Source organism: Saccopteryx leptura, chromosome 1, assembly GCF_036850995.1.
Source record: "Saccopteryx leptura isolate mSacLep1 chromosome 1, mSacLep1_pri_phased_curated, whole genome shotgun sequence".
Lineage (NCBI taxonomy): Eukaryota > Metazoa > Chordata > Mammalia > Chiroptera > Emballonuridae > Saccopteryx > Saccopteryx leptura.
The window spans coordinates 2,802,866-2,828,446 of record NC_089503.1 but is presented as its reverse complement, the minus strand read 5'-3'; the positions used below and the strand labels follow the sequence as shown (position 1 = coordinate 2,828,446).

At 55.3% G+C, this 25,581-nt stretch overlaps 3 protein-coding genes across 5 annotated transcripts in view; 2 read left to right on the top strand and 1 right to left on the bottom strand.

Annotated features, from left to right (window-relative positions):
- Positions 1-308: 308 nt before the first annotated feature.
- Positions 309-812, bottom strand: LOC136388519 (large ribosomal subunit protein uL15-like). Its single transcript, XM_066360342.1, has one exon. The coding sequence runs from the start codon at positions 768-770 to the stop codon at positions 324-326; it is 447 nt and encodes a 148-aa protein (XP_066216439.1). The 5' UTR covers positions 771-812; the 3' UTR covers positions 309-323.
- Positions 813-2,658: 1,846 nt separating this feature from the next.
- Positions 2,659-22,260, top strand: LOC136402681 (tumor necrosis factor receptor superfamily member 10B-like). 2 transcript variants are annotated; one of them, XM_066380349.1, is made up of 11 exons: positions 2,659-2,795; positions 8,022-8,103; positions 10,317-10,442; positions 13,849-13,963; positions 15,423-15,499; positions 17,185-17,310; positions 17,651-17,689; positions 18,745-18,770; positions 19,617-19,910; positions 20,517-20,559; positions 21,194-22,260. In XM_066380349.1, exons 1-11 carry the CDS (start codon positions 2,757-2,759, stop codon positions 21,496-21,498), a joined length of 1,272 nt encoding a protein of 423 aa, XP_066236446.1. In that variant the 5' UTR covers positions 2,659-2,756; the 3' UTR covers positions 21,499-22,260. The 2 variants fall into 2 exon arrangements, with proteins under 2 accessions (XP_066236446.1, XP_066236537.1); XM_066380440.1 differs by lacking the exon at positions 17,651-17,689.
- A 1,167-nt stretch (positions 22,261-23,427) lies between these two features.
- Positions 23,428-25,581, top strand: part of CARS1 (cysteinyl-tRNA synthetase 1) — a 45,804-nt gene continuing 43,650 nt past the window's right edge. Inside the window, exon 1 of one of the 2 annotated variants that reach the window (XM_066380218.1) lies at positions 23,428-23,524. In XM_066380218.1, coding sequence (XP_066236315.1) covers positions 23,500-23,524 — 25 coding nt within the window. In that variant the 5' untranslated portion in view covers positions 23,428-23,499. The remainder of the gene's footprint in view (positions 23,525-25,581) is intronic. The other variant, XM_066380131.1, reaches the window with a different exon arrangement.

Sequence of the window (25,581 nt, the reverse complement as noted above, 5' to 3'; positions counted from 1 at the left end):
GACTGGGGATTGAACCGGCAATCTCTGCACATTGTGACGATGCTCTAACCCACCAAGCTATCTGGCCAGGCAGAAGCTTCACACTTTAAATGAGGTGAACTCCATTATTCCGCTGCCCTTTTTTTTTTTTTTTACAGAGACAGAGAGTGAGTCAGAGAGAGGGATAGACAGGGACAGACAGACAGGAACAGAGAGAGAGGAGAAGCATCAATAATCAGTTTTTTGTTGTGACACCTTAGTTGTTCATTGATTGCTTTTTCTTTTTCCTTTTTTTTTTTTTTTCAAAATCACTTAGTATTTAATGGGCTTCCCTCTGTGTAGCTTCAAGCTCCTAGGACACAGGCCCCACCAACACCCTTAATCTTCTCCTCAGCTCCTCTGCTGAGGAATTTGGCTTTCACAGTGACAGGCTGCTTTGGGAGCTTTCCCTTCCCGAGGGCTTTGTAGTGGCCCGATCGCACCACATCAATGACAGGAGCAGCTCCAGTCTTATTTTTGGCAGCATTTACCCGTGTCTGCTCACTGGCCAACGTCCACAGTTTATCAAGGTTAACAGTTGGGCAGAAGCTCTGGTTCCTCTTTAAGTGGTAACGCCTCATCCCAGCTTTCCCAAAGTAACCTGGGTGATATTTGTCGAAGTTGATCCTGTGATGACGCAGGCCACCAGCATTACCTCGGCCTCCCGGGTGCTTTCTGCGTTTGCCGAGGCGGCCGTGGCCGTGGCTCACGTGGCCCCGAAGTTTCCGGGTCTTCCTCAGTCTGGATGGCATGGCGGCTGAAATGCAAGAGCTGATTGCTTTTTCATCTGTGCCTTGACTGCAGGCCTTCAGCAGATGGAGTAACCCCTTGCTCGAGCCACCGACCTTGGACTCAAGCTGGTGAGAATTTGCTCAAACCAGATGAGCCCGTGCTCAAGCTGGTGACCTCGGGATCTCAAACCTGGATCTTCCGCATCCCCGTCCAATGCGCTCTATCCACTGTGCCACTGCCTGGTCAGGCTTATTATTACTTTGAAAAGTGAATGATGCCTGCCAGGCCTGTGCTGGCTCAGTGGATGGAGTGTCCACTATGAGTTGATACTTCTTTCACCACCATCCCTTTCTCTGTGTAAAAGCAAGAAAAAAATGTTGTTTTTTTGGTTTGTTGTTTTTTTGGGTTTTTTTTTTCAGGGACAGAGAGAGAGTCAGAGAGAGGGATAGACAGAGACAGACAGACAGGAACGGAGAGAGATGAGAAGCATCAATCATCAGTTTTTCGTTGCGAGACCTCAGTTGTTCACTGATTGCTTTCTCATATGTGCCTTGACCGCGGGCCTTCAGCAGACTGAGTAACCCCTTGCTCGAGCCAGCGAGTTTGGTTCCAAGCTGGTGAGCTTTTGCTCAAACCAGATGAGCCCATGCTCAAACCAGATGAGCCCATGCTCAAACTGGAAACCTCGGGGTCTCGAACCTGGTTCCTCTGCATCCCAGTCCGACGCTCTATCCACTGCTCTACTGCCCGGTCAGGCAAGAAAAAAAAAATTTTTTTTTTAAATCATTAAAAAATAAAAGTGAATGGTTCCTGACCTGTGGTGGCGCAGTGGGTAAAGCCTCAACCTGGAACTCTGAGGTCGCCAGTTCAAAACCTTGGGCTTCCCTGGTCAAGGCACATACCAAAAGTCAATGCTTCCTGCTCCTTTGCTCCTTCTCTCTCTCTCTCTCTCTCTCCCTCTCGTGTGTGCGTAAAAAAAGAAAAAGAAAGAAAAGAAGAAAGAAATATTTTTCAGAAATTCGGAGAGAGAAATAAGGATGAACATGAATGATGTTAAAGATTAATAAAAAATTTTGAAAAGAGCCTGACCAGGTGGTGGTGCAGTGGATAGAGCCTGGACGTGGGACGCTGAGGACCCAGGTTGGAACCCCGGGAAGTCACCAGTTTGAGTGTGGGATCACAGACATGATCCCATGCTCTCTGGCTTGAGCCCAAAGGTCTCTGGCTTTAAACCCAAGGTCGCTGGCTTGAGCATGGGGTCACTGGCTCTGCTGGAGTCCCCTCTCAATCAGGCTCATCTGAGAAAGCAATCAGTGAACAACTAAGAAGCCTGAACTAGGAGTTGATGCTTCTGATTTCTCTCCCTTCCTGTCTGTCTGTCACCCTTTCTCTCAAAAAAAGAAAATTAAAAGGAAATTCTGTCCTACAAGTGACATCAGCAGGCGTCTCTTTAGACTGTTCCTACATTCTTGCTGGGAGTGAATGAACGTGACGTTGAGGGGAAAGGTGAGGCCATAGAGGACTAGAGGGCTCTGTCCGAGGCGACTCCTGTCCTTACCCAACGGGGAGATTCGGGCACAGACAGGGAGGCGAGGGAGACACAGTGACGCTTGTACAAGGACCGCCATGGTTGTCAGCAGCCCCAGGCGCGGGGGAGAGGCTGAAGCAGAGTCCCTCTCGCTCAGAGAAACACCTGGACACCTTGATGCGGGACTTCCAGCCTCCGGGACGGTGAGGCCCGCCCTGCACGTCTGTGGTTTAAGCCGCGGGGTGTGGGGCTTTGTCAGGGCCGCCCCGGCAGACTGACCCAGGGTCCCTCCGGGTGGCCTGCTTGCCCCTCCCCCCCCAGACTAGGAAAGTCCCTTTGTCGGGAATCGAACGGATCAGAGGCTCCGCCCACCTTTGGACCGGGACAGCCTACAAATCACTTCCCCGCGGCTCCGCCCGCGGCCATCAGTCAGCTGACCTACCCAGGCCGTCACTCCATTCATTCCGCAGTCGTCGCCATGTCTTGGTGGCGATTACTTCTGCTGCTACCCGTCCGGGTGAGTGAGTAGGTTCTGGATTGGATGAGGCCTCCCCATCCCGACTCCTGCGGGACTGACGGGGTCCCCCCTCCTCTGGGAATGAACGGGGTCCCCCGCCCCCACTCCTCCGGGACTGATGGGGTCCCCCCTCCTCTGAGAATGAACGGGGTCCCCCGCCCCCACTCCTCCGGGACTGGACGGGGTCCCCCCTCCTCTGGGAATGAACGGGGTCCCCCGCCCCCACTCCTCCGGGACTGGACGGGGTCCCCCCTCCTCTGGGAATGAACGGGGTCCCCCGCCCCCACTCCTCCGGGACTGACGGGGTCCCCCGCCCCCACTCCTCCGGGACTGGACGGGGTCCCCCCTCCTCTGGGAATGAACGGGGTCCCCCGCCCCCACTCCTCCGGGACTGGACGGGGTCCCCCCTCCTCTGGGAATGAACGGGGTCCCCCGCCCCGACTCCTGCGGGACTGACGGGGTCCCCCCTTCTCTGAGAATGAACGGGGTCTCCCGCCCCTACTCCTCCGGGACTGGACGGGGTCCCCCCTCCTCTGAGAATGAACGGGGTCTCCCGCCCCCACTCCTCCGGGACTGGACGGGGTCCCCCCCTCTGGGAATGAACGGGGTCCCCCGCCCCCACTCCTCCGGGACTGGATGGAGTCCCTCCACCCCCACTCCTGCGGGTCTCAAGGCCGCCGAGGGCGTCGGGCGCGGGTGGGAAGGCTAAGGGACCTAAGGGGTCCCCGGAACCCAGGCGCACCCCGGCCGGCTCCGCCCCGATCCTGCGGAGCCGGAACACGAAGGCGGGCGCCCTGGTGGGAGACACGCTGGCGCAGCGTGCGCGTGGGCCCGAGATGGCGCCCCCTTTATTTTGAGGGAAGTTGAGTGGAGATTTTGTCCCAGGACTGGACGGTCTCTCGGTTGCCAGAAGTTCCGCGGGTGATGAAATCGGATGTTGACGCATGCGCCGTTGGTATGCGGGGGTGGGGGGGGCTGGGGCGCTGGGGGAGGGCTCAAACCTACAACCTGGAAACCCAGAGCGCCCTAGGAGGGTAGGTGATGTCTTTCTCATTTATTGATTTGAAAAAGAGGGGAAGGCGGTTGAGGTAGAGAGAAAGAACAGGAGGATCTGTTGTTCCACTTGTCTGCGCATTCAGGGGTGGATCTATGTGCCCTGACCAGGGATGGAACCCTGCCCGGGCTGTGTCGGGTACAAGGTCTCAACTGAGCTACTAGGTCTGCAAGATACTGTTTTTAATAAAAAGTGGGTTTTTCCTCGTTAGCCAGTGTTCACTCGGAATGCAGCCCTGCACTTGGCCTGAACGGCTCCCAGCCTCACGCCCGAGCTTCCCAGCGCTGGTTCCAGTAAAACTTTACTCACAAAAGCAACCGGGGCCCTGGCCGGTTGGCTCAGTGGTAGAGCATCGGCCTGACATGCAGGATTCCCGGGTTCGATTCCCGGCCAGGGCACACAGGAGAAGCGCCCATCTGCTTCTCCACCCCTCCCCCTCTCCTTCCTCTCTGTCTCTCTCTTCCCCTCCCACAGCCAAGGCTCCATTGGAGCAAAGTTGGCCCGGGCACTGAGGATGGCTCTGTGGCCTCTGCCTCAGGTGCTAGAATGCCTCGACTGCAATGGAGCAACGCCCCAGATGGGCAGAGCGTCGCCCCCTGGTGGGCATGCCGGGTGGATCCCGGACGGGCGCATGCGGGAGTCTGTCTCACTGCCTCCCCATTTCCAACTTCAGAAAAATACAAAAACAAAACAAAACAAAACAAAAAAACCACCAAAACAAAAAAGCAACCGGAGTTTGACGATTTGTTACTTTTAAAACTATTTGCATTACATGGCATCTATCTTTTCTTTTTCATCTATTAATTTTTTTTTTTTTTTTTTTTTTTTTAATTTTTCTGAAGCTGGAAACAGGGAGAGACAGTCAGACAGACTCCCGCATGCGCCCAACCGGGATCCACCCGGCACGCCCACCAGGGGGCGACGCTCTGCCCACCAGGGGGCGATGCTCTGCCCATCCTGGGCGTCGCCATGTTGCGACCAGAGCCACTCTAGCGCCTGAGGAAGAGGCCACAGAGCCATCCCCAGCGCCCGGGCCATCTTTGCTCCAATGGAGCCTCGGCTGCGGGAGGGGAAGAGAGAGACAGAGAGGAAAGCGCGGCGGAGGGGTGGAGAAGCAAATGGGCGCTTCTCCTATGTGCCCTGGCCGGGAATCGAACCCGGGTCCTCCGCACGCTAGGCCGACGCTCTACCGCTGAGCCAACCGGCCAGGGCTTCATCTATTAATTGATTTTAGAGAGAGAGGAAAGGAGAGAGAAAGGGAGAGGGAAATATCAACTTGTTACCAACCTGTTTCTGCTTTCGGTGGTTGATTACCTACCTGTACGTGCCCTGGCCGGGGATCAAACCCGCAACCTTGGGGTATAGGAACGGTGCTCCAGCCGACTGAACTACCCGACCAGCACATAGCATTTATCTTCATTGCTGAATTTTGAGGGGAGAGGGCTTACATTTTGCCATGTCGTGCCCTGGGAGGTCAGGGGGTGTTGGAATGCAGGACGCATCCTTTTGGGCGGCGCCAGGGTGCCGACCACAGCGCAGCTGAAGGGAGCAGCGGCCCTCAAAGGCCACCCTCAGAGGGGGAGGGCTGGAGGGGAGCTTCTGAGGAAGGACAGGAGCTGGGAGAATGGGCGGTGTGGGGAGGGGCAGGGACCGGAAATGCGACTTCAGGGGCAGCCAGGTGGGGCTGTGGCGGGGCCCTGGGTGCTGGAGGCCAGGACACAGCTGCCCTCAGTGTTCTTCCAGACTCGGAGGGACCGGCAGGACCAGCGTGGGCTGAGATGGCGGGATTGATAGCCTCCCTGTTCTTGGCCTGGCCGGGTGCCCGAAAGCAAAGACACGCCCTCTTGTCTGAGCCTCTTTTCCTCTTTGAGAACGCTTTTAATTTTAAAGTTTCATTCTGCAATAACTCTAGAAATTACCAAAATAATCCAAATGATTGCACGATGATGCGAATGTACTAAATGCCGCTGTATTCGCCTTTCCAACGGTCATGTTTATTTTTTTAATTGAATTTAGCGAGAGAGGAAGGGAGGGAGGGAGGGAGGGAGGGACGGAGAGAGGAACATCTTTCTGTTCCTATATGTGCCCTGACCGGGGATCGAACCTGCAACCCTGTCATGTCAGGACAATGCTCTAACCAACTGAACTATCCAGTCAGGCCTAGAAATAGTCACTTTCAAGTGCCTTGAATTTGAGCCCATTTTTAAAAATTACCTTCCAGAAAAAAAACAATAAAATAAACCAGCACACAGACTTGTGTCGCTCCCGCTCACATGCCACAAAGGTAACAGCATCGCAGGTCCTAGCTGTGCAGTGATCGGATCAGGTGACGTGAGGGTCATGCGGGGATTGGGTCTGCATGCCACCTTCGTATTTGGGCAGCTGTCGCCACGGTGTCCTGAGTAGGCTGGAGCCCTTCCTCAGTCTGCCTTTCCTTCTGGGACCATAATAACACTGTTGAAAAGTACAGCCAGCCATGGCTGGTTGGTTCAGTGGATAGGGCATTGGCCTGGCGTGCAGAAGACCCAGGTTTGATCTCTGGTCAGGGCACACAGGAGAAACACCCATCTGCTTCTCTCCCGCTTCCCTCTCTCTATCCCTCTAGCAGCCGGTGGCATGATTGTGTCAAGCATCAGCCCCAGGCACTGAGGATGGCTCAGTTGATTCGAGCATCGGCTCCAGACGGGGTTGCCAGGTGGATCCTGGTCCAGGCACATGTAGGAGTCTGTCTCACTATCCCTCTCCTCTCACTTAAAAAAGAGAAAAAAAGGAAAAGAAAAGCACGGCCAATGATTTAATTGAATACTTGCCAATTTGGGTTTGCCTGATGGTTTCTTGTGAATAAATAAATCCCAGTTAGGCATGTGCTTTTTTGTGTTTATGTGTTTTTGTTTTTCAAGAGAGAGAGAAAGAGAGAGAGATGAGAAGCATCAACTCGTAGTTGTGGCACCTTAGTTGGTCACTGATTGCTTCTCATACGTGCCTTAACGAAGGGGGGTGCTCAACCCAAGCCAGTGACCTTGAGCTTCAAGCCAGTGACCATGGGATGCTGTCTGTGATCCCACATTCAAGCCAACAACCTTGGGGTTTCAAACCTGGGACTTCAGCATCCCAGGTCGACGCTCTATCCACTGCACCAGCAATGGTCAGGTCTCAGCTAGGCACCTTTGACAAAAATCCACCTAAGTGGTTGTCCTTTGAGCTGCACCATCTCAAGAGACACAGCGCTCATGACATCGATGTGTCCTTTTACTGGCTTGTTGACTGTGATGACTTAGTTCACGTGCTCTTTGCCGGAATCCATCACCATTAGTTCCTGTGGTTTTGTTACTCCCGTGGTGTTTGCAAACTGAATTTTCTTCTTGAACCTCCCTATCCACCTTATTCTGCTCCATTGTTCCCTTCATTTTCCCCAAACAAAAATGCAGCGTAAACTGACAGCAGACTCTATTTTCATTTGCAGTGAAGAGGAGAAAAGGATCTGGGGACAGCAAGGAAGGACAGTAAAAGCCAGAATCAGGAAGGAAAAAAAGAAAAAGAAAGTAGGGTATTAAAAACATCAATTAAGAGGGTAGACAGAAATCTAAATACAGGAGCTACCCAGTACGTACACCTGTACATAGACATAGGTTAGTCACATCTCTGGATTATTAGGCTGAATGAGGAAGAAAAACTTAGTGTTGGGTGTTTTTAGAGCCAAGCCTCAAAGGAAGGACACAGGACACCCTGAGTGACACAAGTGGGAGACAAAGGGGGAGACAGGTGACGGGCACTGTCCCGTAAGGACGGCGGGAGTGGCATTCTCAGAATGGGACACGAGGGGATTCAGGCAGGAAGGGAGGTCCCATGCAGCTGCTGAGACAGCCAACTGCGTCCTGGAGCAAAGACTCAGGTCCGAGGCTGCCTAGCAGGCGGGCCCTGGTTCTAAAGGTGCAGGTCGATGCGATATCCACGACCATGTGCCTCAGGAAACTACAGATGGCCCCACGTTACACCTGCCCCACAGAGCAAGTGCAAGGACACAGGCATATAAGACCGTGTTCCCTGTGATGGGCACAGTGCTTGGTGGGTGGCCGTCCACCTTGGCTGACACGTGTCCATGCAGGGGACGTGTACGTCCATCCGGCTCAGAGGCCTCTCTTGATTAACCCAGTCTCCCTCTGTGATTGAAGGTGATCATAGGAACCAATGTGAACCAATGTGAACCTAACCAGTATGAGCTGGGGAGCCGCTGCTGTGACCTCTGCCCCCCTGGTGAGTGTCAGGACGTCTTCCTGGGCCCTGGGCAGACCTGACCTGGGAGTCGGGGCTCAGCCCCTTGCGCAGAGCTGCAGGCCGCCCTGGGTGGGGAGGACCAGGTGGGCGGGCCTCACCTGAGCAGTTACCCCCCCACCCACTGCAGGGCTCTGTTGTGAACAGAGGGGTCTCTGTGCTTACTCTGACATTGGTGAGGTGCCTTCACAGGGCTTGGAGGACAGAAGTGGGGTGCGTGCCCAGGGTGGACACTCCCCCCAGCATCCTGTCAGGAGCGCCCCCCTCTCAGGGGAAGTGTGAAGGACACCTGATGTCGGTAGCTCTAGTGAGTGGCTGTAGCTGCCCACACGGCCAGCAAATCCACTGAGGCTCACTCACAATCATGAAGATGCTCTGAGTTATCCCGTAACGCAGCGGGGGCCCCAGGCTCCAAGGGCCTGCTCTGCCCTCCCTCCCACCACATCCCCTCATTGTCGGTCAGGACCAGGCTCCTGGGCCTTCTGTGGAACGTGGTCCAGGCCACGGCCCCCACACTGCACCCCCATCTACACACACAGGCTGCTGCGCACACACTATCAGTGCCCCTACCTTCTAGGGTCTCCTCTTAGAAAGACACAGCCACACACCTGCACCCCCGCTCTCTGAGCCCCACCCACACCGCCACACGCCTCCTTTTAGCCATGAGTCTGAGCCGTTCGGGGCTCCCAGCTCAGGGACTGAACCCCACACCCAGACCACTCACGGCTGCTCACACACCACCAGTCCATACAGTACACACTTCTACAGGTATGCGTATCTATGCAGGCACACACCTGTTTGCACACACCTGTAATACACTGCACACACGTATGTACACCTATGAATTAAAGGCACAGTTTGTCTAACATGAAACCTTTGAGCTCTCAACATGCATGCAAAAGGCACATTGTTATAGCCTCAGGGACAGTCTTTGCACAAGGCGGGAGCTAGTCCACCGGGTTCCTGCGGGCCCAGCACCTGTTTCTAGGTCTCCAGGCTCCACAGGAAACTGTCCCGGAAGCTGCTGAGCGGCCCCGGGTGGGTAGAGGCACAGGAGGTCGGCTGGGCTCCAGTGTGCAACCTGAGAACCCCTCCTGCCTGAGCTGGGCCCCAGTGTACCCTGAGAACCCCTCCTGCCTGAGCTGGGCCCCAGTGTACCCTGAGAACCCCTCCTTCCCGAGCTGGGCCCCAGTGCGCCCTGAGAACCCCTCCTACCCGAGCTGGGCTCCAGTGCGCCCTGAGAACCCCTCCTGCCCGAGCTGGGCCCCAGTGCACCCTGAGAACCCCTCCTGCCCGAGCAGGGCCCCAGTGCACCCTGAGAACCCCTCCTACCCGAGCTGTACCCCAGTGCACCCTGAGAACCCCTCCTGCCCGAGCAGGGCCCCAGTGCACCCTGAGAACCCCTCTTGCCCGAGCTGGGCCCCAGTGTACCCTGAGAACCCCTCCTGCCTGAGCTGGGCCCCAGTGCACCCTGAGAACCCCTCCTGCCCGAGCTGGGCTCCAGTTTGCACCCTGAGAACCCCTCCTTCCCGAGCTGGGCCCCAGTGCGCCCTGAGAACCCTTCCTGCCCGAGCTGGGCCCCAGTGTACCCTGAGAACCCCTCCTGCCTGAGCTGGGCCCCAGTGCACCCTGAGAACCCCTCCTGCCCGAGCTGGGCTCCAGTTTGCACCCTGAGAACCCCTCCTTCCCGAGCTGGGCCCCAGTGCGCCCTGAGAACCCCTCCTACCCGAGCTGGGCTCCAGTGTGCACCCTGAGAACCCCTCCTGCCCGAGCTGGGCTCCAGTGTGTACCCTGAGAACCCCTCCTTCCCGAGCTGGGCCCCAGTGCGCCCTGAGAACCCCTCCTGCCCGAGCTGGGCCCCAGTGCGCCCTGAGAACCCCTCCTGCCCGAGCTGGGCCCCAGTGCACCCTGAGAACCCCTCCTGCCCGAGCTGGGCCCCAGTGCACCCTGAGAACCCCTCCTGCCCGAGCTGCAGGGTATCAGGAACACCTGGGCTGACTCAGGTTCCCAGGTCCTGGGACACTTGATGCCAGGTTTTCGTCTAGAACATTCCGAGGAGCTAGGAGGTGAGGGTTGGCGCTGTGCTGGGGACTGGCCCTCAGGTGCTGTGGGACCTCCTGGGGCAGAGGCCTCAGCGACCAGGTGGGTCTGTTTCTCAAACTGCCGCCTTACGTATGTCCCCACCCCTCCCACAGGCTACTTTGTCAGTGGACCCTGTGACATGGAGCACCTCAGACAGTGCAGTCCGTGCCCACCTGACACCTTCATGCCCTACGACAATAGGGAGAGCGAATGCCGAAGGTGTTCCCGGTGCCGGCAGGGTAAGTACGCTGTTCTCAGGCATGCGGGGTCCTTTGGAGTTTGTTTATTTATTTATTTATTTATTTATTTATTTTACAGAGACAGAGAATGAGTCAGAGAGAGGGATAGACAGGGACAGACAGACAGGAACAGAGAGATGAGAAGCATCAATCATTAGTTTTTCATTGTGCATTGCAACACCTTAGTTGTTCATTGATTGCCTTCTCAAATGTGCCTTGACTGCAGGCCTTCAGCAGACTGAGTAACCCCTTGTTGGAGCCAGCGACCTTGGGTTCAAGCTGGTGAGCTTTTGCTCAAACCAGATGAGCCCACGCTCAAGCTGATGACCTCGGGTCTCGAATCTGGGTCCTCTGCATCCCAGTCTGATGCTCTATCCACTGCACCACCACCCGGTCAGGCATTCTTTGGATTTTAAAGCACACACCCCTTCTACCAGGCTGTAGAGCTCACCCCAAGAGCAGTCATTACAGATGAGCAGGGTGATGGGGTTGCCAGGTCCCCATCACAGGGGCACGTTTACCAGGACAATACGTGTCTGCAGATAAAGAATCCACTTAGCTAGAAGGATTTCAGAGCTGCCGTCTACAAGAATAGCACACAGTCGTTTGCCTCAGGTTCCATATATCAGCAACAAAGTGGTTTTAAAAATATAACTGTAGCCTGACCAGGCGGTGCCGCAGTGGAGAGAGCGTCGGACTGGGATGCAGAGGACCCAGGTTCGAGACCCCGAGGTCGCCAGCTTGAGCGCGGGCTCATCTGGTTTGAGGAAAAGCCCACCAGCTTGAACCCAAGGTCGCTGGCTCCAGCTAGGGGTTACTCGGTCTGCTGAAGGCCTGCGGTCAAGGCACATATGAGAGAGCAATCAATGAACAACTAAGGTGTTGCAATGCACAATGAAAAACTAATGATTGATGCTTCTCATCTCTCTCCGTCTATCTGTCCCTGTCTATCCCTCTCTCTGACTCTGTAAAAAATTTAAAAAATAAATAAATAAATAAAAATTAAAAATATATAACCGTAGAGAAAAGATACCATTATTTTTTACAAAAGCAAAAAATAAGATAACTTTAGAATTAATCTAACAGAGGATGTGTTGGGTGTTTATGTGAGCAAACATTTAAGAAAACCTGAAAGCTCTGAGGATAAGAGGATGAGAAAGAAGATACAACGTTTCAAAGATGTCAGTTACAGGGAGAGAATCTCAGGGTCAGTGCATTCTGAAGGAAAATCTCAGCACAGGGTGTGCACCTCATTCCGACAATTTTATGTTTTATTTTTTTATTCAGTGAGAGGAGGGAAGGCAGAGAGACAGACTCCAGCATGCACCACCACCAGGATCCACCCGGCAAGCCCTCTAGGGGGCTATGTTCTGCCCATCTGGGGCGTTGCTCCGTTGCTCAGTAACCGAGCACTTCTTAGTGCCTGAGGCAGAGGCCACGGAGCCATCCTCAGTGCCCGGGGCCAACTTGCTCCAATCCAGCCATGGCTGCAGGAGGTGGAGAGAGAAGTAAGGGAGGGGATAGAGAAGCAGATGGGTGCTTCTCTTGTGTGCCTTGACCAAGAATTGAACCCAGCACACCGATAGACTGGGCTGATGCTCTACCACTGAGCCAACCAGCCAGGGCTTATTTTTATTTTTAAAAAATATTTATTGATTGGCCTGACACTGTAGTGGTGCAGTGGATCAAGCATCAACCTGGAATGCTGAGGTTGCTGGTTCAAAACCCTGGGCTTGCCCTGTCAAGGCACATATGGGAGTTGATGCTTCCTGTTTCTCCCCCCCCCTTCTGTCTCTCTCTTTATCTCTCTCTCTCTTTCTCTCTTCTCTAACGTGAGTAAATAAAAAAAATTTAAAAATATTTTTGATTGGTTTCAGTAAAAGTGTAAGGGAGGGAAAGAGAGAGAGAGAGAGAGGCAGGAACATCAAGCTGTTCCTGTCTGTGCTGTGACCAGGGATTGAACCTGCAACCTCTGCTATCTGGCCAGGTCCATATACATTTTATTTTTGAAAAAACGGGAAGCCTGACCAGGCAGTGGTACAGTGGAGGACCCAGATTCGAAACTCCGAAGTCACCAGCTTGAGCCCAAGGTTGCTGGCTTGAGCAAGGGCTCATTCAATGTGCTGTGCCCCCCTCTCTTGCCAAGGCATATATGAGAAAGCAATCAATAACTAAGGTGCCACAACAAAGAATTGATGCTTCTCATCTCTCTCTCTTCCTGTCTGTCTGTCCCTATATGTCCCTCTCTCTGACTCTGTCACAAAAAGGAAGGAAGGAAGGAAGGAAGGAAGGAAGGAAGGAAGGAAGGAAGGAAGGAAGGAAGGGAGGAAGGAAAAGGAAAAAACAGGAATATTCATGAGGGGCAGAGGGCGCACAGCTGCCTTTACAGACAGGTCTTTGCAGCAAGGTGGGGAGGGAGGGAGGACGAAAGCCATAGAAAGTTCCAGAGGGTGGAACTTGATACACTGACAGCATGAACACAAGCTAGCACCGGGTTCCCACATACTAAGATTTGAAGAGACAAGGAGACGGCTCAGCTCAGTATCACGAGTTCAAAGGGTGCCTACGCCACTGCCCACCACCCGTCCCTGCCTCAGTCTCCCACTGGGCTGGCTCTTCCCCATGTCCGCTGACACTGGGGACAGTATGTAATGGCATCACAAGGAGCCACCCAGTGTCCACTGACAGAGGAGTGGATATAAATCCCGTGTGAGTTTGCACAGTGTCCCCCAGTGACACTGGACCATGACAACAGGACTGAGTCCCAAAGGAGTGGGCAGTGTGCCCAGCACGGGCCGTTCGGCCGCACTGACGTGGGGCTGGAGGTAGAATCACAGAGGGCTGACTCGGGGGTGTGGGGTCGGGGCCCCAGGCGTGTGGGTGACGGTCTTAGTCTCAGACTGGGCTGTGGTCCCTCTCATGTTTATTTCATGTCACATGTAGCTCATGGTTCTTCCAGTGGGTCAGAAGGGAAGACGGGACAGCTGGACAGAGGTGTTTGGAAACCCTGCCTGTCTGTAAAGCGTCAGCGTGGGAGGAGGTCTGGCGGGCTGCGGCGGTCGCCCCTGTGCCCGGAAGGGTGTCATCAGTGTGACCGCAGAGCTGTCCCAGTGGGTGTGGGTGCAAGGGGTTCTCTGAGGTCTGTTCTCTGTGTGCTGCTGGCAGGGACTCATAGCAAAGGAGCAGACAGGAATAATCTGGGGGTGTCTCTGAGGTGTGGCTCGGTCTTCCGGCTCCTCCACAGTCACCCCAGTTGCAGGAAATCCGGTCTGATTGTTACCTCGTCCCTAAACGTTAGAAAGGACGGAGTGAGCAGGTCAGTTCCGGTGACTAAGGGGCCAGACATGCCAGTGTGGCCAGGGACAGAGTCCCAGCCCTGGTGACTGACCCCCTGCCTTCTCTGTAGACGACCAGGAGATGGTGAGTGACTGCGCCCCGCGCAGAGACCGGCGGTGTCAGTGTAAGACCGGGACCTACTGCGACTCTGAGGACTGCTCGGAGAACTGCTATCGCTGTACCAGGTGTGTCAGCCTTGGGGCACGGGGCCATGCAACAACCTGGGTCCAGCTCCCCCATCCACAGATTGTCTGCTGTGGTCACTTATGCAGCTGCCCCCTGGGTTTCCCCATCTGTGAAATGGTAGCACCAGCCACCAGGAGGAGCCATTCTGTAGATTAAATCAAGCAAATGGCAGGGCTGACTCAGTTCATCCACTGACTCCTAGATCCCCTCATTCTACAGACAACAGTGCCCCCTGCAGTCTGCAGGTGGAACTGCGGGGCTCAATCCCCAGCAGTGCTGGAGTCAGTCAGTCAGCACATGGACAGTGACGGTTCCATGAGGGGCAGAGGGTGCAGAGCTGCCTTTACAGACAGGTCTCTGCAGCAAGGTGGGAGGGAGGGAGGACGAAAGCCATAGAAAGTTCCAGAGGGTGGGAGCTCTGGGCTGGGAGAAGGGCAGAACTGTGTCCCGGGAATGACCATTGTCACTGCGTGCGTGTCCCGGGTCCATCTGTATCAAAGCACCACAACTGGACACTTTCAAAACCAACAGGAATTACTCTCTCGCAGTTCTGCAGACCGGGAGTCTGCCGTCCAGGTGTGGCAGGGCCACGCTCCCTCCGAAGGCTCCGGGGAGGATCCTTCCGGCCTCTGCGGCTCTCAGCTTTGGGTGGGGCTGGCGCTCCTTGGCGCCCCTGTGCTCCTAGACGCATTGCTCCGACCTCTGCCTCTGTCTGCACACCATGCTGTCCGTGTGCCATCTCCTCTCTGCATCTAGAACGCTCTCTACATATGGACTGCTCTCTGCATATGGACTGCTCTCTGCATACAGACTGCTCTCTGCATATAGACTGCTGTCTTTAAGAGCAATGGTCATTGATTAAGACCTGCCTTACCCCGGTATGAGCTCACCTGACTAGAGAGCATGTCTACAAAGACCCTGCTTCCAAATAAGGTTTCATCCTGAGATGCTGGGTGGGCCTGGGCTTGTGGGAATCTTCTGGGGAGATAACCCAGAGGTAGAGAGAGCACTTGCAGAACAGTTCAGTCTGTGGGGCGCATTGGAGGCCCTTTAGTACACACCGGCCATGCTGACCTGCGGGCTCACTCATGTGCCTGAGGAGTGTACAGTCAGCGCTGCCTGCAGGTCTGGTCTGCTCAGGGCTCTGGCTTCTCTCTACTCGCTCGCCTGTCCCCTTCTCCGTGGGCTCCAGCTTTGGACCGTCTTCCCTCTTGGAAGAGATGTGGCGACCGCAAGTCCACACTCGCAGCCCCACAGCTTTTTCTAGGAGCAGGTGGAGCGGGACCTCTCCCCCGGGAACCACTGAGCATTCCCAGGTTCTGCTCTCATTGGAGCACATTGGGCCAGTTAGCTGGGGAATGCCAGGCACCGAGAGCCCAGGGCGGGTGGAGGTCCCGGGGCCTGGGCGGGGCCTGAGCCCGGAGATCACACTCAGGTTTCCTCCCTCTTTCTGGTCAGTTGTAAAGGCGCCACCCTCCAGACATGCAATGCCACCATGGATACTGTGTGTGCCACGGACAGAAACCCAGAGCCAGGTAGGAAGCCGCTCTAGGGCCCAGGCGGGGACGGGGGTGCAGGGGGCCCGAAAGCCTGTGCCTCTTGGGTTAAGTCTGGGCAAGACCTGTGCCCATTTTCATGTGGGTGGTTGTATCTGGGATCGTTTCTCATTTATAACTCAGGATGTAGACCTTTTATTCTAGAAATGTCTCCTCCCAGTCAGGGTACCTCTGTACCAGTTTGTGGGGGGTTGTGGTAGACCGAGGTTCCTCCTGGTTACGTGGTCTGGTCTGTCCCCACTTTCCTATGTTTGCTGCTCTCTGATCCCCTGTGAGAAGTCTTTCCTTATCCCAAGATGTTGCTCATATGATCGCAGAATCTTTCTTATTTCATTTGACAATGACGCTGGCATTGGCGTGTTCGTGGTGTGAGGCAGGAGATGTGGCTCCGTGTGGTTTGTCCACACACACGCAGATGACGGAGCACCGTGTGGGGAACATCGACCCTTCCCCCAGTCTCGGTGTCACCTGGTCGTAAACCAAGCACCCGAGTACGTCCGTCTGGGACTTTCTGTCTGTCCTTGGACCTGTCACCCTATTTTCACAGTAATCTGCTCTTGTTCTTTGGGGTATCAATTTATAGTTCTGAATTAGCTTGTCGATTTCCATAAAATGATTTGAAATCATCCATTTAAAGAATATCTTTCAGCGGTAGAGCGTCGGCCTAGCATGCGGAGGACCCGGGTTCGATTCCCGGCCAGGGCACATAGGAGAAGTGCCCATTTGCTTCTCCACCCCTCCGCCGCGCTTTCCTCTCTGTCTCTCTCTTCCCCTCCCGCAGCCAAGGCTCCATTGGAGCAAAGATGGCCCGGGCGCTGGGGATGGCTCTGTGGCCTCTGCCTCAGGCGCTAGAGTGGCTCTGGTCACAATATGGCGACGCCCAGGATGGGCAGAGCATCGCCCCCTGGTGGGCAGAGCATTGCCCCTGGTGGGCGTGCCGGGTGAATCCCGGTCGGGCGCATGCGGGAGTCTGTCTGACTGTCTCTCCCTGTTTCCAGCTTCAGAAAAATGATAAAAAAAAAAAAAAAAAAAAAAAAAAAAAAAGAATATCTTAATGCGAAAATAAGATATATTCGTTAGGGCCTGATCTGATTCTAAAGAGAAGCCATTGGAGCATCAGTGGCTTCATGTGGAAGAGTCCTACGTCCTTCTGTTCTCGTGGGGTGGCCACGTGTCCACGCTCCGATTGGCCTGTACAGCTTTTCTGTCTGTGACTCCTGTTGGTGCTGTAATGTCACCAGTGTGAGGACAGGGCACCAGAGTGGTCACAACAGACCTCCCCTGGGGGTGGGCTCTGGCCTGTCCCCTGGGCCGCTGTGGCCGGGCTCTGCTCTACTCAGGACCAGCTGTCGTCCCCCTCTCTCCGGCTGCCAGGCTTTGCCTCCTGCCGGCCCAGGAGGAAGTGACCACTCAAACTAGAGCCCCTTAATGGGACACCACAATGTTGGCCACTCTTGTGGGACTGACTTGGTACTGCCTTCACAGTTGGGTCCTCATCTGCGAGCCGGACAGATGAGCCTGTCCTGCCTCTACCCAGAGAGACTTGGGGCCTGGACGTGGAGAGCCGTTCCAGCTCCGAGAGCAGGCGTTTCCTTCTCTAACGTGTCCGTTGGGGGGGTGACATGCTTACCTGACTACGGCTCTCTCTGTCTGCCCCCTTCCAGGAAACCCAGCCAGTGGTTCTGCTGAGAGCTCTCCTGGCTTTGTAAAAGTGGGGGTGCCCATCATCGCTGTCGTCATCGGCCTCGTCATCGGCATCGGCATTGGCATCCGCTGCTGTAGAAGACCAGGTAGAGTAGGGTCCGAGCTGCCCCGCAGGGGACACAGGTCAGCAACCAGGTCAGGAACTGCAGAAGGTGCTAGGCGGACGTTCTTCATTCAAAACAGAGCTGCGCTCACTTCCTCACTCAGGGGCCCTCGTGCGTGAGCTGGCGCTCTGGGCAGGGGGCCGTGTGCCATGTGCCTGGACCAGGCTCAGGGCTCAGACCAGCACCCCAGGGCAGCGGGCGGGGGCAGGGTGTCCGGGTTCCCTGGCCAGGAAGCTGGAGGAGGCTGGAGCTCCCCACAGGGGGTCGGGGAGGTGAGAGCACTGAGCGTGCTCACTCACTGGGTACTCCCCCTTGTGTGCAGGGCTGAAGGCTTTGCACTCCTTGGCCATTTTCTTGAAAAGTAAGTACATTTCCTTTGTTTTGAATTTAGGCATTTCCTCCGTAGAAGTCCTTGTCCAGTTATATCAGTCATAGTCATCTGCTGCGTAATGACAGGACACGCTCTGATCAGCGTGTCCCTAGGCGATTTCATCTTTGTGTAAACATGACATAGGGCCCGGGCACCTGGAGGGCAGAGCCTGTACCAGGCTGTGTGGTGTAGCCCGTCGCACTTGGGCTACAGACCTGCACGCACGTTACTGTTACAGCAAGAGATTAAATCACACAGGGCAGCTTCATGTCATTAGCTGAGTCTAGTGCGTCCATAAAGCAGTAACATAGTTGCTCTGTATTGTTCGGCATGGCTACTGTACATAATCATATCCGCTACATTTCAGTGCCGCTGGCAACTAGGTAGGTTTGTTCACACCTGAGTCTCCCCAGCCTTGGGAGAAATGACATGTGGCCCTATGGCAGGACCATGTCACCAGGTGATAGGATGGTTTCAGCTCCATTGTATTCTGGTGGGTGCTCAGCTATCTGTGTGGCCTTTCGTTTTTTATTGTTCTTAAATGTTTTCCTTTGCTACAGAGTGCTAGGAAGGCCTATTTATTTATTTATTTTACTGAGAGAGAGAGAGAGAGAGAGAGGCAGAGGGAGAGAGAGAAAGGCAGAGAGACAGACAGACAGACAGGAAGGTACAATAGAAAGATGAGAAGTGTCAAGTCTTCATTGCAACTCTTGACTTGTGCATTGATTGTTTTCTTGCATGTGCCTTGACCGAGAGGACTCTCGTCGAGCCAATGTCCCCTTGCTCAGGCCAGCGTCCTTTGGGCTTAAACCAGCCACCATGGGGTCATGTCTATGATCCAATGGTTAAGACAGTGGCCCGCACTTGAGCTGGTGTGCCCGTGCTCAAGCCAGTGACCTTTGAGTTTCAAACCTGGTCTTGAGCATACAAGGCCAACGCTCTATCCACTATTCTGTCGCCCGGTCAGGCATGTGGCCTGTCATTGACTGAAACGTTGTTATGTGGCGCAGACAGCATTTTCATTTCCTTTTCTTTTTGATTTTCAGAAAAGTCGAGTGAGCCAGGCAGCCATGTGAGTATTCCTGAGAGTGTTGCGGTCGGGTCTTCAGGCCTTGAGGACCACAGAGAGTCCCCAGGGTGGCAGGAGGCAGCCGGGGTGCCCCCCATATACATGACTCAGCGTTTGCGGAGCCGTCCGCACCCCCTCAGCAGATCCTAAACGTTGTGCTGGAGACGACTTCATCTCTGCTGGTCTAGACCATGGAGTGGAAACTGAGGCACTGGGGACACAGGGCTGTGTCCAGGTTCCCAGGGCTGTCGAAACAGATGACCCCAAACGTGGGGCTTAAAACACAGGGCCTCCCTGTCTGCCCGATGTGGAGGCCAGAAGTCTGCAATCCGGGTGTCGGGGGGTTGGCTCCCTCCCAGGCCCTGGGGGATCCTTCTCGCCCCTCCCTCCCCTCTTCTGGCTGCCAGCAGTCCTGCTGTTCCTTGGCTGTGGACAGGTCACTCCTGTCTCTGCCTCCGTCCTCACCTGGCCTCCTCCCCAGTGTCTCTGTGTCTCTGAGTAGCTGTCTCTGAGGACACTCCCTCGTCACTGGGCTTAGGGCCACTGTCATCCCATGTGGCCTCATCTGCACAGACTCCATCCCAAATAAGGCCCCTTCTCAGGTCCCGGCTAGAGTATAGGATGTGGACATCTCTTCTGGGGTCACCATTCAGCCCATAAGAGACTCGTTTGGGGATCCCCCAGGGAACTGGGGACAGAGCTGTACCCTGACCCCAGGTAGCACTCTTCAGTGAAAGTGCACAGCCCTGGCTGGTCTACCAGACACCTTGTCATTTCTGTCCCCCAAACTGGCTTGTATCAGACTGTGCTACTGAATCCTGTCACCAAAAGCATGACTTTGTTTTTTAGTCACTCGATAGCATCCAGTTCAGCACACTGCTGGCTACGGACCCTGAGAGGGGCCCACCTGCCCCGGGCGAGGCCACCACACCACTGCTGCAGGAGGGGGACTCAGCCCTGGCACCCGGGGTCGGGACCCGCCCAGGACCCTCAGAGGAGCGTGGGGAGGACACTGAGCTGCAGGAGGTGGTGGCCGGAGGAAGCCAGGCAGCCCCAGAGCAGGAGCTGCAAACTGCTGCTCCCCCGGCCCCGGGGCTGCAGGGTCAGGCCGAGGCGGCAGCCTCCCTCAGGCACCTGGAGCAGGTGAGCGAGCTCCCTGGGAGGGTCTGCGTAACAGTGCGGCCTGTTCTTATAGAGCACCTACTGTGTGCAGGGCCATGGTAACTGCTCCCTCTGCGCTCTCGTCAGTTCTTGTCTGGGTTTCCTGGGGCGACCACGGCAGAGCACACAGACCAGGCAGCGTAAACACCACAAGTTCACTGTCCCCGTCCGGGAGGCAGGATGTAAAGGTCGAGGTGTCAGCAGGGCTGGTTCCAGCCGAGGCCGTGAGGGAGGTTCTGGTCCAGGCGTCTCCCCTGGGCCTGGTTTTGGGAGGGGTCAGGGGGACACTCAGAGCATCCGGGCCCTGGAACCTCGCCCTCCAGAGCTGGGGCAGTGGGACAATGCAGTGTTGTCCCCAGGCCCAGGCTGTGTCCTGGGGGAGTGTGACACAGAGGCAGGTGGCTGTGAGCTCCCTGCTCCCCCTGGGGGGGACAGCTAGTGACTTCTGGAGTGTGGTTACAAAGGCCGCCCTGCCCCCACCCACTGCTGCCACACAGACCCAATGACACTTTAGTTTTCTGTGAATTTCCTGCAAGTGTTCATACAGGTGTCTTCTCCTGATACAATTTCATTGTCTTTTCTCTGCAGCAATATAAACAACAATATTTTCTGAAGGACACGTCCTGTGATGGTAAGTCATTCAAATTCTTCAGTTACAGTGACTGATGAGGTGTAACTCTTTCTTGTTTGGTGTGAATGTCAAGGTCTAATGTCTTAATTCTGGAAAGGGGAATTATGTAAATAGCCTGGTGCTCTTTATAATCTCGTCCCCTCTGACAGCTGTGGGGATCCACCCTCTTTATAGACTTAGATATCAGACGGTCCACAGCTCAGCGAGGCCACAGAATTCAGCCCCAGGTGTCAGGTCCTGTACTCGGCCCCCAGCCTTCTGTCCTGACACCTCACGGCCGGCTGGCCGCTCTGGTGAGGTGGGGAGGAAGGCGGGGCCGACCCCAGCAGACTCGTTATCCCGCCCCGGTCCAGCATTCCCGGGATACCGGGTCCCTTCACGGCTCACTGGCTGCAGAGTGAATGAGGAACAGGCAGGTCGAGAGCCATGGCAGGTCAGGGCTAACCACGGTCACCTGGTCCCATAGCCCCTGCACTTCTTCCAGGTCAGCCTGGCTGGCCCAGGGCCCCCCTCCCCGGTGCCATGGTGTGCCAGCAGTGCCGGGCCTGGAGGAAGGTGGGAACAGTTACAGCGACACTTCGTGAGCCTTCCGGAATTGTAACCAAGTTTTCCTTTCTGATTTCTGTTTTCTCAGCCAAGAATAAGATCTGTTATGAATTTGTACGTAAGGTTCCAGCGAATGACTGGAAGATGTTCATGAGGCTTGTCGGACTCGGAGAAAATGACATTAATATTTGTGAACACGAGAACCCAGGGAATCTGATGGAACAATGTTACAAGATGCTGGTCCGCTGGAAGAACAGGCTGGGAAGGGACGCGTCCCCGTTCACACTCATGGCGGCCCTCCATAAAATGGAGCTCCACGAGGAATTGCACAATATTATAAACCACTTGGTTGCTGAAAATATCTTAGGGAGGCATGCAGAGACCCCAAATTAGAGTAAACTCTGGACACAGGGTGTGACTTTAAGCAGCATCCTGAATGGGGAGGGGTGATCTTCTTTCCTGGTTCTGATCCCATTGGAAGCTTTATGAATCCCAGACGAGGCTCAGCCCCTTTTTTGTCTGGATTCCCTGTGAAGCTTCCAGTGGGAGGTCCGTGCAGCAAGAGAGCTTCTCTGCTGGACACGGCCTGTCCGGGGCTCCCTGTGGCCTGTGTGACTGACCTGTGGCAGGTCCTCTGGTTATTCAGGGTCCCCGAGCTGCTTGGGAATTGACCCTTTTATTGCGCGGGGTGGGCTCACGTTCCACAGACCCTCTTCTAGGCTGTGTGAGCAGGGGGGGTTGATGGTTGTCTTCTGTCCCCACCAACTCCTTGATCTCCAAGTTACTGTGATGTCCCCATGACCTGGAACAGTGTGGCCTGAACTGGGTGAAATGTTTGAGCAAGTCAGTGACACGGAGCCCTCTAAGCGCTCTGAGTGGTCATTACACTATCTGGGGGGCGGAGGCGTGGGTGACAGTAACAGTTATGGAGACATTTGTCAAGTGCCTTAAACTGTTTAACAATCAATTCCAAAGATATTGTTTTAGCCAATGAATGTAGTGCTTAATACATGCTTTTATATTTTTCTTTATGTATTTAAATTTATATCTTAAATAGACTTTTTACATGCTCGTATAAGTTTTCTTTAACCAGGAAGACAGTATTTCAAATGCTGTTATAGTATTTCTTTCTGTAATAAAATTGTATCTTAAGTAGTGTTTGTTTGTTTGTTTTTGTCATTCCTGTTGGGTACATACTCTTGGGGGTGATGTCCTCGGAAGGTGATGTCCTGCACAGAGCACGTCACAGACACCAGGGATGTGTCCTGGGGGTGCAGGGGCTCCGGAGTAGAGATCAAAGCCCAGAGAAGCCTCTTGCCTGGTTTGTGGACGTCCCACAGGTCTCTGTCTCAGGAAAGGACAGCACGGTCCTTCCAGGTCTCAGCTCAAAATGTGGACCCCCCCCCCCCCGCACCCTCCTCACTCACCCAAACTTCACCAGTCCTTGGCAACAGTCACAACTCGGCCACTCATTCCCCTTGAGCACCAAGCATGTTCAACTCCAGTTTGTCCATCAATGACGTAAATGCCACACCACCCACCCTCTTGTCCAGGAACCTGGGCATCATCTCCACCCACCTCCCACCTGACGCCACTGGAATCAGCATCACTGGCCTTCTGTGGCCCTCACACATCTGTGCTAACCCCACGGGGCCAGTTCACTCCCCTGCTGACCACTGATCAGTCTTGCTCCCCTGTGGGCTTTCCTGAATCCACACTGCCTGCACTGGGCAGTTGGAATGAACATCAAAGCACACAGCTGGCCATGCCTTCCTGTCACACCCAGGGTGGAGCTCCTCCAGGGTAGACATTGGAGGAGGTACCAGCCTCAGCCTGTGCCTTAAGCCCCGTGTCCTGTGGTCACGCTGAATCTCTCAGTGCCTTGCTTTTTTGCTGGGGCCACATGCAGGCCAATCCCCTCTGCCTGGAATGCACGCCCCGTTCATCCCCATCCCCTTTTTCTCAGTTTCCTCTGAAGCAGCCATTCACCCCAAGGAGCCCATTCCAGCCCGGAGAGGCCCTCTCTGACCATCTGACCGCAGTTTGTCCCCAGGCCATTTGGGTCACAGCTTAGACACACATGCATGACATGATTTGTGTTTAACGTGCCCCACCCAACTCGTGGCTAGACTGTAATTCCCCCACGCGTCCCATGCGGGTCCTGGTCTCCAGCCTCTTCCCCAAAAGGGACCAGGTCCTGAGGCTGAACTGCAGTGAGCTCGCCGAAGCCAAGGACTACAACTCCCAGAATGCTCCGGGCTGACGGCGTCTCCGGTTGCCTGGCGACCGGCTTGTCTCGGAAGACTAGCCCAGTGTAGGGCGGAACTTCCGGGTCGGCGGTTGCATCAGATTCTGGGGAGCTCTCTCTGCGGGTGCTGGTCCGGGATTCGTAGGATGGCAGGTTCCTTCGGGGAGCAGGGTGAGTGCGTAGCGGGGCGGACGGTGACCCCGGGTCTGAGGGGCGGGTCTCCGGGCCGAGAGAGGGGTGACCCCAGGTCTGAGAGGCCGGGTCCTTGGACGCGAGGGGCGGGTCCCCGGGCAGTGCCGGGGCTAGACGCGGGGGGCCCCGGTCGGCGGGACGGAGGAGAGACCCTGGCCGGGCGCCGGCGACCTCGAGACCCCAGCAGGCTGGGCCTGCGCTGGTCGCACCCTGTTGGGACCGCCCCTGCCTGGGCCCCGCCGAGTTCACCGCTTGCCCAGCCTCCAGCTCCCTTGGAAATTGACAGGGGGTCGCTGCCCACGCCCGAGGTGACCCCGTGCTTCCCCCGCCGGCGGCGCCGCTCCTGCCCCAGCTGGACTTAAGGGACAGGCCGAGCCCGAGGGTTGTGCTCCGGACCGGGCAGTACCCGGGGTGGGCGGCGAACGCGTAGGTTGGCACTCAGGCAACTGCGGCGGGGACGCCATGGAGACAGGCACAGGAGGGGGCGTCATCGCGGGTAACAGAGTGGCCTTCGGGGTCAGCCTGGCCAGGGCGTCGTTACCCGCTTTATTGCCCCCGGAGAGGTTCCCCCCGAGCAGCTCCGGCTCTGCCTCCCAATTCCCTGCTGTCCTCTGGGGCAGACAAGGGCGTCCACTGGTGGACATCTGAAGAGTCACGCTGCAGGTGCTGGAAAGATCCGAGTGCGGGCCAATTCCTGACAGTCTGGAGCCACTTTCCTGGGGAAAAGCGCAGTGTGCAGTGTGTACTCTCCTGGCTGGAGAAAACTAGATGCCTGTTCTTCTGAGACACAGCACCTGCCCACAGTTCAAGCTGTGCCAGGCTCCCTGGGCGCCCCGTGGTGCCCCCGCCCCCCCTCCAGTACGCGCTGGGATTCCTGGTGGGGAGCACCGAGATGGCACTAGTGCCCGCCTTCTAGGCCCTCCTCATGCCACCCACAGGTGTGCCTGGATTCCAGGTCAGTCTCCACCCACCCCAGAGCCAGGCCTCCTTCCCGTGGTTCATATCTCGGACTCAGAGTTCCCATCTCTGCCCCTTCCTTGGGGTCCATTGGGAACACTCCTTCCTCCAATGTGAGAGGTGAGGGGCAGTGAATGTAAAGACCTTTAGGGGGCACTTGGCCCAGAATAGGTGCTGACCAGGCAGAAAAGTGCAGCTTGGTTTTTGTGTCCTTTATTATTATTATTAATTAAAATTTTTTTCTACTTATTGATTTCACCAAAGCAGGTGGTGGGAGACAGAAACATTGAGCTGTTTCTGTATGTGCCCTGATTGGGAATTGAACCAGCAACCTTTGCACTTCCAGATGATGCTCTAACTAACTAAGCTGTCTGGCCAAGCTCTCATTGTCTTTTTGGTTTTTTTTTTAAGTGAGAGAGAGACAGCGAGACTGCCACATGTGCCCCAGTGGGATCCACCAGGCAAGCCCCCTACTCACGATGCTTTGCCCATGTAGAGCTGCTGCTTGGCAAACAAGCTGTTTTTAGCACCTGACGTGGAGGCTCCCCCAGGAGCCATCCTCAGCATGGGGCCAACTCGCTGGAATCCATCGAGCTGTGGCTGTGGGAGAGGAAGAGAGAGAGAAGGGGTCTTATAGTCTTTTAAATGAAAGTGTGTTCTTGGTCCATTTTGTAATATAAATGACATTGTTTTGTTTTTTTTCATTGCTTTAGAACTTGAAGTTTCAGAGTCTTAGTAAGAATTGTGGCTGGGTAGCTCAGTTGGTAGGAGCATTGTTCGGATATGCAAGGTTGCAGATTTAATCCCCTGTTAGGGCACGGAGAATGCACACATGAATCAACTAATGAGCCTGAGCATTGGTGGCACAGGGGATAGAGTGTCAACCTGAGACACTGAGATCCTAGGTTCAAAACTCTAAGGTCATCAGCTTGAGAGTGGAATCATCGATGTGATCCCGTGGTTGCTGGTCTGATCCCAAAGGTCAGCTTGAGCAAGCGGTCACTGGCTTGACTTGAGCCCCCAGTCAAGCCATGTATGAGAAGCAGTCAATGAACAACAACTAAAGTGATGCAACAACC

What these genes read in the sequence shown, in the direction of transcription:
- LOC136388519 (XM_066360342.1), bottom strand. Translation starts at nt 770, where the DNA reads ATGCCATCCAGACTGAGGAAGACCCGGAAACTTCGGGGCCACGTGAGC.
- LOC136402681 (XM_066380349.1), top strand. Translation starts at nt 2,757, where the DNA reads ATGTCTTGGTGGCGATTACTTCTGCTGCTACCCGTCCGG. An exon ending in CTGTGACCTCTGCCCCCCTG is followed by an intron (nt 8,104 to 10,316) that starts GTGAGTGTCAGG and finishes CCCCTCCCACAG; the next exon opens with GCTACTTTGTCAGTGGACCC. An exon ending in GAAGGACACGTCCTGTGATG is followed by an intron (nt 20,560 to 21,193) that starts GTAAGTCATTCA and finishes CTGTTTTCTCAG; the next exon opens with CCAAGAATAAGATCTGTTAT.